This window comes from Corvus kubaryi, unplaced genomic scaffold (assembly GCF_017639235.1).
Source record: "Corvus kubaryi isolate FWS band 111438036 unplaced genomic scaffold, C.kubaryi_AGA036_p1.0 37397, whole genome shotgun sequence".
Classification (NCBI taxonomy): domain Eukaryota; kingdom Metazoa; phylum Chordata; class Aves; order Passeriformes; family Corvidae; genus Corvus; species Corvus kubaryi.
Window position 1 is genome coordinate 5,667,813 of NW_024581136.1, and position 16,185 is coordinate 5,683,997.

The window sequence follows — 16,185 nt, forward strand, 5'->3', positions numbered from 1 at the left end:
GTTAGTACACTAGGCACGTACCAAAGTGTTTAAAAGAAAGAACAAAATATTTTTAATTTCTTAGTCAAATGTTAGGTACAGTGATTCAAACTGTAACTGTCTTCTCTCCTGGCCACATGCCCACAAGCCAAGGCAAAACATTTATGTGTAGGCAGAGATGTTATGTGTAGGATGGTCTAGTACAACAAGTACTTGACTATTCCTATATCTTTTGGATAATAAAATGTAATCAAAACATATATTATTTTTGAAGAAACATGACTTGCAAGGGTATAAACTGTGTACCAAGAATTCATTTACACAAATACAGAGGTGCCAGCAGATAGCATCATTAGGTGCCAAGGGCAGAAAAATATTACAAATCTGTAAGGAGCTACAGACTCAGACCTGTGGGGGAGCAGACAGCTATGCACTAACTGATCAAGGCATTTGATTAGAGTGTGCCAGTGGAGATGGGTTCGAGCAAATGGTCCAATTTGCAGTGAATTTGTCAATTAAACAGTGTCAAGATTAAACTAGTAGTTTAATATCCTTGCAGCATCATTGGTCAGGCACAAAGCCAGTGATAACTCTATAAACATACAAAGTAGGCAAATGGGAAATTGAGAATGATAGATTTAATATGGCAGATAAATCAGAGCTGTAGAGTGATCAGTGTATAGAGTGACTTCCATTGTTCACTCATGTATAAATTGTATCTCATGCTCATAAGCATTGTTATACAGCTGTATTTAGGGAAAGCAAATCAAAGTGCTCATGTAAAAGTTTGTCATGCATATCTGAAAAATAATGTTTTAGGTATATGTCCGACTACAGTGATATCTGTTTTTCAAATGTACGTTTAATAGAGCTGGTTCAAAAAGATGATTGATTGTTCCTGTGAGCATCTGAATGTTTCATGTTGTTATGACTAGGAATAAATGGTCAAAATGTGTTTCAGAGATGATGCAAATCTCAGATACCTGAGATATCTGCAAATCTCAAAGACTTGCTCACTCTATAGCATTCCCAAATCAGTATCAGAGTAGGCAAAAATGTTTAATGAATTTCAAAGTGGGTAATGCTGTATTATTGCTAATTACAATTAATGGTTGATATACATACATCTTGTTTTGCACGTTCATATGAAGTACATCAAAATGATGGTAAAGAAACCTAGAAAAGAAGACAATGTAATAGGACTACCACACTTAATGAAGGCATATAGAATCATAGAATGGTTTGGGTTGGAAGGGCCGTTAAAGATCATTCAGCTTCAACCCTCCCGATATGGGCAAGGACACCTTCCACTAGACCAGGTTGCTCAAAGACCCATCCAACCCCAACAAACCTGGCCTTGAAACAGATACAGAAAAAAGAACTACTTAAGTGAAATGCTTAATAAATTTCTGAATTATAGATATTAAATATAAAATCACAAATGAGTTATTTTGGCTTTTCTTTTTTCATTAAAAACAATGGTGAGATGAACACACTTCTACTTCAGTCAAGCTGTTTTCTGAAACAAAGTGGCTTTCGCTACTTACATTTTCCAGTTCTGTTGTAGACTTACTAGAAATCCTCTTATTTGTCAGGAGTTTTTGCTGCCTCTTGACTCGTGGTTTGACCTAATTTTGCATTATGTATATGTAGAAGAGCTCCTCTTTTTTCCTCTCTGGGTGCATCTGGAAAACTCACTGACCGCAGAACACTTGCGTTATTACCCAATACCGTCAGCTTCACTGTCTCAATGGGAGGATGCAGAGCTCACCCTGAAGGTCTTCAGCTCCATATGGGCCATGGAAAGAAAGATTAAAGGCATTTCTGAGTTCTTCTCAGAAGCGGTAAGATAAATATATCTCATTGGGGTTTTTGCACTGAGGATTTTTTTTGTTGTCAGATCAACTCATAAACGTGGCAAGGTTAAGAGGAAAGACTCTCATAAGAAGTGGACAGCAAGGAAAAATTTGTTTCAGCTAAGTGAAAATTTGACTGAAGCAAGTAAGAACGTATGGAATTCCCTGACTGCGTGGGATATGCAAGCAGTTTGTCAGAGATGGAAAATGGAAGAGAAGAGCAAGGAAGAGAACTACTGTTCCTTTCTGCTACTTGTTATTATCTCACTGTAAGTGAACAGCACACACAAGTACTCGTGTGAACAGAAATTTGTGGGTGACACACTTTCCTGGAAAATTCCAACTAGTAACTTTTTTTTAATTTTAGATTTTTAAATTAATGCAAACAGTCATGAAAAGAGGAAAAACAATCTTTGGGAAAGAGAACATTTTGTTCTACAACGCACTGTCACTTCTTTCTCCTAGAATAGCTCTTACCTAGCAAAGGGCAAACTCCCAGGAGATCATGTCCCTTAAAAAAGTAATAGCATTAACATTTTTCATGGCTGTGGTGTCATGATTAGCATTGGAAATAATAGAGCAGAAGTGAGAAAGAGCTCTAGCAATGCACTCAGAAGTGTATACATACACTGAGTCTGTTCGGGCAAGAGGAAGCAGAATATGCCAGAATAAAACAACCTTGCAGAAAAAATAATGAAAACCCATTTAGTTCACCAAGCAGAAACAAGGAACTATCAGAGAACTGTTCTTCTGCATTCTACAGACCTGACAATTATGAGAAAGGACAGGACACAAAAACTCCCCTTAATAAAAATTCACTGCACCCACTACTGGCATAACAGAAATAGGAAGTGGCTTCCTACATCTTTCCCTCAACTCAGACTGCTCTTGGGCTGGCCTTTCTGATTGAGTTCAGCATACCACAGGCTGACCTACTTCAGAACAAGTGGGTCATGATACAACTTTAAACCAGGAAGCTTAAACCCCACTCTTCTCTGCAAGCGTGTTTGAGTCAGAAACAGTTGCTTGTTCTTATCCTTTGGATGGTACCTTGGCTCAAGAGAGGATTTTTCAGAACCTGCGTTGGCAGGAAGAACCCAAGGTTCTCCAAAGGAAGTTCTTCATTGTAATTGTACTGATTTTGCTTTGCATTGTCTGACAAGAGTTCCCTTCAGCACTGTAGATAAATGTACATTGCAGCCTTTCAAAGCCTTCTGAATATAGACAGATGAGTTTTATAGTATCTTCACTTTCTGCCACTCCTGGAAGCTGCTGACATAAGCAAAAATGCACAGGGAGCAACTGATATATAAATTATCTTTCCAGGCTGATATCATCAATAGTTTTGATCTCTGTACATAAAAGCTGATTATCTCATCCTGGATGTCTCAGCATTTAATTTTTCTTTCCAGTGTAGATATTTTTTAACTCCCTACAGTGTGCGTTCTTTGAAGCTAGCCTTTCATGACTCATAGGCTGTGTGCACTCTTTAGACACTAAAAAAAATATCAGGGCAACAATTTTGCCCAAGCAGTCTGAAAATTTTCCTTCTAAAAGTATACATTAGTTGCTCCTTTTCATGAACTTGAAGAAAAGCTGCATTTCTTCTTAACAGTTGAGGTTTAATGGTATGGACAGGAGCTCAGTGTGCGGTATCGTCAGAATCCCTCTTAACTAATCTTCAAGTGGCAATGGAGTAGCAAGTCCTTCCATTCACTCCCTCACCACAGTTTTCCCCTTTTCTACCTAAAGCCTTCTCAGGTAATCCTACCTGTGCTACAGCTCTGGTTCTGTTTCATCAGAAGGACATACTGTTTGTCACTGTATATGTTTTTTGCACCCAGGCCTGTCCTGGGTAGCACTGTGGGAAAAGCTTTGTCTCAACACAGCGTTAACTCCTTGTCCCCACTCAGGGTCAGAAATTTTTTCTAGTGACTGCATAGGAATGGAGCAAACAAGACCATCACACCAGTGCCTCTCTGGGTTGGCCTGGAGAGCAGGCACAGGGTTTAGAGGGATTGACTTCTGCCATGACTCCATTGCTCGCTAATCTTATGCTTACAGAAGCAAGGAAAGGTGAGAGCTGAGGCCTATTTGATTTATCATCTTCCACTGTCATTACTGCATGTTAATCCCAGGTAATGACAAATTGTGAGGTGTCTGTGTTCAGATGAAGATTTGGAGCAAAAAGTGAGGGGAAAATGTGCTTAACAACAGGTACCGACATCATGGAGCTTTGCAGTCTTTCCACTTCCCTTGCCCCTGTTTTGATTGTTTTGTTTAAATGTGACTAAAACAGTTAAATGCAGTACTTCCAGTTGGTGTTAAGTAATACTGAAGGTACCAGAAAGGCTGCATGAATCTGTGTTTATGACAAACAAATTAAGTTTTGAGGTAGGAAGCAATATCCGTGCCCTGGTTGTTTGTTCATGTAATTTAAGTTAAAAGAACAGAAAAATATTTATATTCTGAATTTATCATCTGGGTGGATACATATTATGATAAACAAATACAAAAAGTTGTTAAGAAACTGGAGTGGAGACCACCAAGATTTGGGGTTGTTCAAAAAGTTATTTTTGAATAGGGTTGGTCCAAGTAAGTCAATTCAGTTGGAAAGCTGTTCGGATTGTTTTCAATAAAAATATTTCTTATCTGCCTCAAGACTTTCCACATACAAACAAGACAAAAGACTTAAAACAAACAAATGGGAATGAAAAACTCAGAGACACTTTGTCCCTCAGCCGTGTCCTCAAGTAAGTCTGGAACTGGCCATTGTATTTTATTTCCTGGCTTTCAAAAAAACCAAAGGACTGTCTTCAAAGTGAAGCTGTAGGGAGCTATATGGGTGTTTTTGGAAAAGTCACGTATTGTTAAACATTGAGTGGGAATGTCTTATATTGATCCATTGTCAACAATGTGGGCTATGAGATCGGCCAAATGAAAATGTGTTTATAGCTTCCCCCTGTTGATGCTCTACAGCCATTTCAGCATAAAGCTTCACTGAAATTTTTAGTGCTATTAATGCATTCTCTTTTAGTGATCCCATGTTGGTTATCTCTTTTCAATTACTTTTTTTTTTTCTCTTTTTGATGAAATGCACATCCAAAGAAAGGCAGTGAAACTGGTGCAGGATCTGGAGGACAAGTCTGTGAGGAACAGTTGAGGGAGGTGGGGGTGTTTAGTTTGGGGAAAAGGAGACGGGGGGAACCTTATCACTTCCACAGCTCCCTGAAAGAAGGGTGTAGCAAGGCAGGAGTCGGTCTCTTCTCCCGGGTAATAAGTGACAGAATAAGAGGAAATGGTCTCAAGCTGTGCCAGGGGAGGTTTCAATTGGATGTTAAGAACTGCTCAAGGAATTGGTAGAATCACCATTCCTGGTAGTGTTCTAAAGGCGTGTGGGCCTTGGGGACATGGTTTAGTGGTGAACAGGGTGGTGCTGGGTTAGTGGTTGGTCTCCAGCATAAGGCCTTTTCCAGCCTAGATTCTGTGATTCTAAACCGTATTTTCATACATGTTTCAGGCCTGAGTATCTCTTTAAAGAAATTAAACTGATTTTTTTTTTCTTTTAAATTTAATTATCTTTGCCCTCTTTCCTTAACTATCCACTTTCCATATAGCTTTCATACATTTGCTATGCCGTGTGGCTCTTCAGCACTCCAAATTTTATATAGTTTTTTAGTGCACTCCTTTCTAGATCCGCTTCTTTTCCTTCTGTGGCGCAATCCAGAAGTCCTCGCAGCTTTGTACGGACGATGCAGTGCCAGCACAGGGGCGGTAACACTGACCCCGGAGATAGCTCGGCTGCACAGCCACAGGCAGGCCCCGAGCTCACCGCCATGGCGGGCCCGGCGCCCTCAGCCCCGCGGCCGGAACTGAGCATGTGCGGCCGGGCCGTTGCCATGGCCGCGCGCGGACGCGCGGGGCCGAGCGGCGGCGATGGGGCTGAGGCGGCTCCTGCTGCGCTACTTCCCGCCGGGTGCGGAGCGGGGCGGCCGGGGGGCTCCCGGCGCTGGGGCCGGCTGTGCCGGGGCTGGGGCTGGGGCCGCGGCCGCGCGCGGGGGGCCTGTGGGTGTGGGGCGTGCGGCGGGGGCCCTGCGGGACGGCGCGGGGAGTGCGAGAACCGCCCGTCATGGCGGGTGTCCTCACGCCGGCAGGGGCTGGGCACGGCCGGGCGGGTCCATCGCGCACCTGCAGCCGGCTGGAGAGGAGGTGCCGCTGTTTTGTCCCGGTGCCTGGGTAAGAGGCTGCAGCTGGAAGCAGCTCAACGCCCATCGGGGCTTTCATGTGGGACTTACTGCAAAGTCAGCGCAGTCTTACATCACAGTAAGGAGTTTAAAAGTCAACAATAACCGTAGCTGACACCAAAAAATGTATTTGTGTTTTTAAATGGCTGTTTAGCCAAAAAAGTTGCCACTCTCTACAGCTACCTGAAAGGAGGTTGGAGCCAGGTGAGGGTCGGTCTCTTCTCCCATGCAAGCAGTGAGTGGATGAGAGGACATAGTCTTTAGCTGTCCCAGGGGAGGTTTAGATTGGATATTAGGAAGAAATTCTTCACAGAAGCGGTGATCAGACATTGGAAAGGGCTGCCCAGGGAGGTGGTGAAACCACCGTCCCTGGAGGTGTTTAAGGAAGGACTGGGCGTGGTATTCTGTGCCAGGGTCTGGTTGACAAGGTGGTGTTGGGGCAGAGCCATGCTTTGAAAAGCATTGCTGCCAGACTGTCATGGTTTATCCTGTACTCAGGTGACTCAATGACATTTCAGAAGTGAAACAAGCTGGAGATGTGCAGCTCAGGAAGTGTATTGGAAAAACAGATCTTCCTTTCAAAATAAATACTTTTCCTATGAACTTCGTAAAATGCAGAATGACACAGAAGTTAATCTAAATTATCTTTTGCCACAGAAAATCAAGGAGCAGCTGAGCCCTTTATCAGTTGTTTCAAAACAGGAAGCCATGTGGTTAAACATTTTAATACTCCAGCTCAGTGAAAGTTGCAGAGGTTCTGCAGCAAACCTGGAAGTGTAAAGTGCGTTAGGATTTTTGATGCATTACTGCACTCAAGCTTTTGCAAACAATGTATCAGGTTTTGTAAAATGTGTTTTCCAGGCTTCTTGGAACACCGAACTACAGAAAGTATCTTCAACAGCTTCTTTGAAATTAATGGTGATGAAATGATGCAAAAAGTTGTTGGAAAAAAGTGCTTATTTCCAGAATAGCAATTAGCTCAGAAATAATGTTGTTTAATATCTTTTTTCATATAAGTACATCAGAGTTCTTCATCACCATGCTTACTTACAGTGAGAAGAGCCAACCTCCTTCCAGCTTCAAGAACTGGAAATAGGTCTCCTGAAGTCAGTGGAGCTATAAAAGTGGAAGTGGTGCTGTCTACAGTGCATGTTATAAAATTGCAGGGGTCTAATTATGACCTGTTTATTGTTTGTTTTTAAAGGAATTATTTTGGAATATGTAGAAGGTGGTGAGTCAAAGACCAGATCAATAGATCTACTTGATCTTAAACCTGAGTAAGTATGATATTATTTCAGATAACAGCACTCTCTACCTTTTTATAGCATGTTCATGTACGACTCTATTTGACTGTTTTAGATATAATTGAGGTCAGTTGTTATGTAGAGCCTACCTGCTCTACTCAGCCAGCTCTGGTAGGAAGAGCTTCAGAAAAATAACAAAGTGCCACCATTAAATAAAGTTGCCGAAAATTAGTGGAGTTTCATACACAGAAAGATATGAAGTAATATGATTGTCTTAATATCTACATTGATATGGAGTAGGCCTTGCATGTAAGCCAAAGTCAGTGGACAGTGTAAGATGCATATGCCAGATGAAAAATCCCAATTTAAAATTTAATAATTTTTGTCTACCTGGAACCATCCAGTATAGTGCTGTGGATAAAATGTATCAAGTCTCTGTGAAATAAATAAGTTGTCTGGTGTTACTGAACAAGAGTATAAACACTGAGAGGACACTAATTTATGGGATGTAGTGGCTCTCATTTAGAAGACTGATGGAGAAAATCCCCTCTAGACTTGAATAATTCCCATACTAGAAGAAATGCTTTCTTGCTAAACTGATTTTAAGAGTGTATTGGTGATTTGACTGCTGAGTTTCTCACAGAAGGCCAGAAATTAGTAGTTATCTGATGCTGATGCCTTAAGAGGCCTCCTAGAAACAGAGACTAGACAGGAGTAAAGGAATAAAAGCAGGTATTTCTTTGAAAGGCCTTCAAAGGTACCCCCTGGGGAGCCAGAGGCTATTGCCAAGATGGACTCCAAGATGGATGACAGGTCACGAGTTCTTCACACTTTTATAGGTTTGGTTCATTTGCATATCAGGGTTAATTCTCCAATTAAAGATTCAGTTTAATGATGTAATTTCCCCTCCGCTTGCCCCCCTTAGAGGCTTTTGGTTTATACTTTCTGGGCTTAGGACAGTCTGGGTGTCCTTGAAGAGCAGGCCTGGAGAGGTTTTGTTATGTCTACCTAGCATGAGAGAGCAGAAATTAACAGGCTACAAGAAACTTCAGAGTTACACACTAAGCAGTACAGGATTTGAAAAATACAGAAGTTAAAACCTAAGGCATCAATGCCATGGAAAGATGATACAGTTCCACAGACCAGCTGTGACCCACTCCCTGGGGGTCCAGCGGCATCAGTAGACTGGACCAGGTTGTGGTAGTTACTGTTACAACCAGGAGTTGTAGAAACAGCCATAGATTTCTGAAGCAACAGACTGAGATAAATTTAATTTAAATTTGCATATATAATTTATCTTGTTACTACTTCATGGGCAATTTGTTTGGAATTTATGAAATTCCAGTTTAATTCAGATATTTAAACTTACAGTTTGGGACACACATCTCCCATGTCTGATCCTCTGTGGAAATCATTTGAAAAGATGAATTTCTTGCCAAGCTACAATTTTTAAAAGTTGAAGTTTCTGTACAACTTCAGTAAGAGAGGGAAGGAAGTATAAAAACCAAGAAAGATTTATCCATATTTCTTTAGGCCTATACAGAATGAGATAAATGCATAACATTTAATTGCTTACTTCAGTTTCTCTGCAAGTAAATAATATTCTTGGGTTTGTATTCATAATTATTGCCAGAGGATGGAATGTGGTGGGTTTGTATTTGGGGGTATTTTTTGAATTTGTTTTCATTCTTTTTTTATAATTAGCACAGATGTCCCAGCCTTAGTAGAAGAAATTCAGAAAGGAGAACCTCTCATCACAGCTTCCTGCTTGGAACATGTCGTACATCTAGTACAAAGATTGCAGGACAAGCTAGGGGAAAAACAGAATCACAAATTCTCTCTTTTTAAGGTCAGAGGCATCTTTCAAGTAATTTAGGGCATTTTGGGGGGTTTAAGCTGTGGTACTGTGAGTATGTTTTTACTGCTGTGTATTGTGCCTGAGGGCAAAATTGGGACTCTATGACTGATTTCTTGGCACTTCTCAATCCTGTCGGCACTTCCAGAGCAACTGAGTCTGGCTTAGTTGTTTCTGCCTGGAATTCCCCCCGAAAGGCTGAAGTATAACTGTGCCTAGACATTGTTTACACAGGCTTATGCACTAGGGTGTGTTTTGGGTGGAGAAAAATCAGTCTTTTATTTGTGGGCCAGCAACACCCATAGTTATATTAAAACAAAACCTGTAAATAGACCCCAATTAAATTAGCTGTTGGGAAAGGACCAAAAGATTTTCATACCATTGTCTACTTCATCTTGTGAAGATTATGGGATTTATGCTATTATTTTATGGGGTTTTATGCTACATGCAGTTGTCATTCCTAATCCTGGTTTTCATTACTTTCTGTCATTACTATTATCTTTGAATATTGATAAATTGATCTTAAACTTACAGACAGCACTTGAAATATTATTTCAAAAAAATAGGATTTTTAAGAACAATGCTCAGAGAGAGCTTTCAGAGCTCCAAATCCAGGATTCAGTCTGTCAGAAGAGAAAAGGTTTAATTGTACATAATTGTGGAAATGAAACTTTCTTCCAGAGAGTGCAAGCTGCAATCTGACATAGTTAAATGTTGTATCTTTATTTGGTCAGCAGATGGCAATGTGTAGCTGTTAAAGAATGTTGGTCAGTGCTGTGGTGTTTACTGTTACCTTAAATTAAGAGTGAAAAAGAAGTTGTTTTCGGTTGGTTTGTTCAGCTAAAAACCCTTACATGTTGCTAGGTATAACTTTGGTTCTTATGACCAACAATACTCATCTGGGTGAATTCTGCAAAGATATATGTATTTAACCTTGAAACCAGAGCTATAATAAGGCATCTTAAATTGAAAAAGTTTCTCTTCTGAGTTATGCTTTCAACTGAGATAATGCCTTGCTCTTCAAAAGCTTTTAAAATTGTTTGTTCACAGAGATTGACAGGTCTTCAAATTCTTGTTCAAACTTGAGTGTAAATAATGTATTTGTTCATTGTTGGGTTTGTAGTTTGTAGTGCTGTGTTTGAGCTTCTGTATTTGGAAATAATAGAGGCAGGCAAATGCAATCAGTGCTGGCTTATTTCCTTCACTCAAGAGTGGTTAGAAGGGTGTGAAAAGAACTTGTTTGATATTTCAGTTTCATTTAAGGCTTCTAAATGAAACATGAGTACCAGGTCCTTCTGAGATACTAATAGAATACAAGAGATGGGTGGGAGTGAGATTTTTTTTTTTTCTTTTCCCTGAAAAAAATGTTCCATGTGTGCATTGTTTGGAAATCAATGGTTTTTTTCCTGTTGCACTGGAGTATAATCTGAAACAAGTGTATAAACTCATCTTTTTGTAGTTTCCAGTAACTGGGGTGATGGTGGTATGTTAGGCACCCTGCAGAGAAACAAGCTTTTATAGCAATTTCTCAGGTTTTAAACTATTACATGGCATGGGATGCTGTAGTGATTTGCAGATTTTTATCTTAGGTACAGCTGTAGCAGATTTTGCAGAACTGAGGTATATTTTTTCTAATATTGCCTTAGGGTTTGATTATTGTATCATTTGCAGCAGCAATTCTTGCTGGCTCAGAGTTCTATGGATGAAGCAGCTGCATCATTGGGCATTGGAAGAACAGAATTAGTCTCATAATCTGGAATTACACAAAAACCCATCTCGTATTCCTCCCTTTTTTCATAATTTCAAAATACCTTTGAGTTGTTCAGAGCTCCCTGCATGTAATCCTAAAAATCTTATGGGTCAGATTTCCATAAATTTCCATAATTATTGATTCTCATGTGCAGATGGATATTGTGGCTCTTTTTAAAAAACACAATATTTTTGTCATCTCCACATCTTGATTGCTCATTCCCACTTCGGTAGCTAAAAGTACAACTTGTGTTGCTTTCTCTAGAGAACAGAAATTGTTGTTTCTGTAACATAAAATACATTTTCTCTTTCTCCCTCTCAGTCCTTCACTTGACAATTGTTACTTCCATTTTGATGAGTCCCTACTCTTCTCAGTGGAGGATCTATGAGCCTCTCTCATTTTCCTTTTAGAGACGGGCAGCTGGGAAAACTTGAGATAAGAAAAAGGAGTTGAAGCTCTGGTAATATGTCAGTGATTAAATCTCATTGTTCATAAATAGTTTCTTCTTCATTCTTACACTACAGAAAAGACCTAGTGAACCACTGGGGTATTTTTAACATCCCTTTACTTCACTGTCAGCAATTGCTGAGATTTCCCAGTTCATGATTTTATTATGCTTTAGACTTGAGGAGAGGACAGCTTGTAATAGGTGCAAATTGTTCAAGTGCAAACCATGTTTTATAGCAGAGAGTTTATTCAAACACTAACCAGATTATTTGGTTTTGGTCTCCTTTTTAAACTATCATGGCATGGTGATTCCACTGGCAGTACCTGAATCTATTTTCACCTCTGTTTAATAAACCTTAGTATGTATTATTATGGCTATGGGTTCATTCACATCCTGTATTATGTCTGATTTATGACCTTAGAAACAATGTTGGAAAACAGTGCCCTCCATTACCTACACAATATGTGCAGACATTAAATTTGAAATTCCTTCTTGGAATTTTGTCTTGCTGAGTATCTTTGTTATGGTTTTCAACACATTGTCATGACCTCATAGGACAGAGCTGAAGCTCGTATCTCTTCTTCTTGTTTTGTATAACAAAGTCACATGCCAGCTGGAAGCATCCCATACCCTAACAGTCTCAAATACTCAATTTAACTGGATTTCTTCGTTCACTGGATAAGGCTTAATATTAGTTGGGATTTCTTTCATCAGTGATCTCAGCAGGTGTGGTCTCCTCATTTGTTTTGCTCATTCAGCTCTGGTCTAGGGTTACTTTGCTGGTCTTGGAGAAGGTGAAGAAAATGCAAATATGGGGAAAAAGAGTTCATTAATGTAAAGTATGAAATTGAAATCAATACTATATAACATCTTCTGTGATAACCTGATGATTAATGTGGGATTTCTTCTCCTCTTACAGGAGGAGGAGAAAAAATTAATTTGTTGTATATTTTGAGCAATTTGGTTTATTTTGTTAGCATCAAATGTTTTTGCTCTCACTGCCCTCCCTTCTATTTCAGGTGCTTAGAACACACATACTGCCTCTGACTAATGTAGCATTTAACAAATCTGGTTCCCGGTAAGTTGCTTTCAAAGTCAAAGCACATAATCATTAATTGAAGTTTTGTACTTGTAAATTAAATGGTATGGAAACTTCAGTGCTCTTATCTTTGCTGCAAAAAGAATTCAGCTCTGCTGCTTCTAAGCAGCTTCAGGCGTAATTGGGGATTATATTTCAGGCCTCTGTGGGAAAAACCAATGGGAGATGCAAAAAAGTAGCAGGTGAGATTCAATTTATCTAGTTTTTTTCTTCCACAGCCATAGTCTGTTGACAATTACCATATTACAGAAAGAAGCACCTTTATGGCAATAAGCTAAATATTGGTAAAAGCTAAATGAGGCTTTGACAAACTCATTTGGGAGTTTCATTGTAGTGAAAGTGTAGCTTTCATGTTAATTGATTTCACTGTGGACATATGTCTTATCATTTTTTCCTTCATGTCTTGAAAGCAGCTGCATGCTTTCTAGTTGAAATACATTAAAGATTAGAAAAAATGTGTTTTTATGAATAATATGTTAAAAAGAAAGAAGAAAAGGAACCTCTATATTCATTAATCTGTATTTTTGAAAGAAAGAGGAGATTTAGGGTTTGAGACAATGCTAACTGAAATCTGTGGAAATAAATCATTTGGCTGTGCATTGGGACCTGTAAGATATTTGCTGTATTCAGAAATTAATTTATCTTTGCTTTAGCTTTATCACTGGAAGCTATGATAGAACCTGCAAACTATGGGATACAGTGTCGGGAGAAGAGCTACGGTCACTGGAGGGACACAGAAATGTTGTCTATGCAATAGCTTTCAACAACCCCTATGGGTAAATAAATTTCCTCTGAAATTCTTCATAATTGCTAATAATGTTATTTTGCACATACTCTGACATAGAATAGACTATTTCAAATTGAAAGAGTTCAACTTCTGAATTTGTAGAGTTCAGCTATAGCTAATCGCCGTGGGATGACACTGTCATTATTTGTAAGAGATCCATTCAAACATGTTTTCTGCTATCAGTTTTTAAAATAAAACTTAGAAATTCTAACCACAAATTTAATTAGGTATTCAGTCTTGAAAAAAATACAAATGAGTCAGTTGAATATATTGAAACACAGTTTATTTCAGTAATATCTACTTGACCAGATTGTGTTCTGAATGTTAATCATTCTCTTCTGCCTCCATGTAGTTGTATGTGATGTGTGATATAAGTATTTATGGCAATCTGTGTTGCTTCAGTTAAGGAGAAAGAAGTGGATTTCTCCATTTTTCATTACACATTCAGTATTATTTAGGACATGGTATAGAAATGTCACAGCTTTTGAGTAATTTTTGTAAAATCCACAAGGTGCTGCTGTGTGAACGTCAGATATTAATTTTTGCACCTTTTGTTTTCTGCAGTAACTGCTCTAAGTTGGAATTGCCACCTGTTAGGTGAAGGGAATTACATGTTAGCTACTGTAGTTTCATTTTCATTTGCTTCCTGAGGAAGCTGTCATGTGTGAGAAAACCATTTTTTTTCTGTAAAGTAAGATAAACTAATTCCTATTTTTCTATTGAATCACATTACTGTCAGATGTCCTATTAATCAGTTGAACAATACACAATTAACATCAGGAAATAAATGTTAAAAGATTTGTTCTTGTGCTATTTGAAATTTCATCTCTTTCTTCTATATGAAAAGGAAAACTTAGACCCTGCTGTGTCAGTGTCTTATGTTCTGATATTAGTCTTTACTTTAGAAAAACATCTAATGAAGTTCATTTATATAGCTTGGTGAAACTAATGACAAAAATCTGTGCAAAGATCAATAACTAGACTGTAACATAAAAGTGGAGAAGCAACATACAGCAAGACAAAACCTGATGAGAACCTTGAACTACTTTAACATTAAAAGTTTGATAAAAAAAGAACTTTTTTCTGCTATCTTTAGGTTTCAATACAGTGCCCCTTGGTATATTTTCTGGATACTTCACTTTAGTCTTGCTCTAACTGCAGATGGTCACAAGACTTCCACTGACTACAGGGGAAGTAGAGTTCAACTTTTGAAATTTGGGTGAACTGCATTTATAATTGTTGACAAACAGATGTTATCTGATCAAATGATATAACTTCTTAATACATCTGTAAGTGCAGCACATCATCATCCCTAAAGCAGGTCAGTCATCAGTTATGAACACTCCTGTGCTAACAGATAGGCACAGTAGCTTCTCTTAGAAGCGCATTGTGTCTGCTAATTTTTTGCCTTGCTGTAACCTGTGTTTGTGAAATCTTGCTGCAGGATCTCGTAGTGTGGCAGCAAGCACCGAAGTGCATGGGAGCTTCTAAGGCTGGGTGTTGTTTCTGTGGATTCTGCTGTCTCTGGAGTCAGAGGGTTTTTCTAAAGAAAAATTATAGGATTTTTTTTTTTTTCTATTTAGTGACAAAATTGCCACTGGATCTTTTGATAAAACCTGCAAACTGTGGAGTACAGAAACAGGAAAATGTTATCATACCTTCAGAGGACATAGTGCAGAAATAGTGAGTAGTTATGGATGCTTCTTATTCCTTTATGTTTCCTCACACCGTCGTTGATGACTGTGAGTTTGAACTCCCTGTGAGCTCCCACTGTAAAGCACGGTTATTGTGGTACATCTGTTCATACATTTAGATCTTGTTAACATTTCTGCACTGCAAGGGAAGATAGTCTGACAGTTCTTGAGACAGAATAAACCCTCATACACAGTTTGAAATTATATTTTTATTTTCACTTTGTTCCAATTCCCCTTGTTTGCTAAATGTTAAAATATTGAAAAATACTATAGCAATTGGAATTTTCAGTTTATTGTACATACTTTTGGCCTGATTACATATCACGTTTTTCTAGCTATCTTGCATTGCCTCTCATATTTGCAGAACTAAATACACAAGAATATCATTACTTGTGTGGTTGTCTTTCACACAGAGATCTGTATTTCATGTACAGAACCGACTGGAGCTGTAGAAGAACGGATTTCTGAAATGTAAAGTGTGTTAACTGGGAATATGTGGGATGCTGAAATGTCACAGATCTATGAAATTAAAACAGTTTAAGCTTAAAAATGCTTGGTTTCCTCTCCAATGCACTAGGACCCCTATCAGCGACAGCAAGTACCTTGATGCACAAATTTCAATTTAAAAGATTGAGGCAAAGGCACTAAAACTCTGAATTTCAATGATGAGTGGGGTTTTGGGGATTTTTTTTTTTAATAGCTATACAATCAATGTTCAATAAACTATTGCTGAAAATCATTTCTGAAAAAAAAATTGGAATTTACTTGTAGATTGAGAGGCCTTAACTAGAGCAGGAAAATTTGGTGGTTTACCATATTGGAACTGGGGTTTGTTTCAGTGCGTTTTTGATTCTCTGGATGATCTGAAAGAGTTACCCCTTACAATGGACAACGTGTTTGCTTATTGAGAAAGGCTGCAGTGATTTTGCTTCCACAAATCAGTCAGGTAAATGTTTAAAGGCCTCTCAATTTTTTCTGACTTCTGTAGGGGTTAGATTAGACCCAGAGTATCATGAGTTGTGCTAGCAAGTAATTAGTAGAAGAAAATTGCCATCAGAAAAGGATGTGTTTCTCTGAATCAGACCTGTTTCTGAAAGGCCATTATTGCATCTGATACACTGCTGGCAAGGACGTGCCCATAGTTCATCAGTATGAAAACACTGACCTTCTGTTTTCCTTTTTTTATGGCACCTCCTATTCTTTATTTGCAGAGCAATCATACTGAATAA

At 38.8% G+C, this 16,185-nt stretch overlaps 1 protein-coding gene across 6 annotated transcripts in view; it reads left to right on the forward strand.

The window, feature by feature from the left end:
• Positions 1-5,705: 5,705 nt before the first annotated feature.
• Positions 5,706-16,185, forward strand: part of DAW1 (dynein assembly factor with WD repeats 1) — a 247,791-nt gene continuing 237,311 nt past the window's right edge. For all 6 annotated transcript variants that reach the window (XR_006018445.1, XR_006018444.1, XR_006018443.1 and 3 more), the window contains exons 1-6: positions 5,706-5,811; positions 7,284-7,356; positions 9,028-9,172; positions 12,396-12,454; positions 13,129-13,251; positions 14,846-14,945. Coding sequence is in view for 2 of the 6 variants with exons in the window: in XM_042042568.1 (XP_041898502.1) it covers positions 5,772-5,811; positions 7,284-7,356; positions 9,028-9,172; positions 12,396-12,454; positions 13,129-13,251; positions 14,846-14,945 (540 nt within the window). In the remaining 4 variants the exon portion in view is untranslated. The remainder of the gene's footprint in view (positions 5,812-7,283; positions 7,357-9,027; positions 9,173-12,395; positions 12,455-13,128; positions 13,252-14,845; positions 14,946-16,185) is intronic.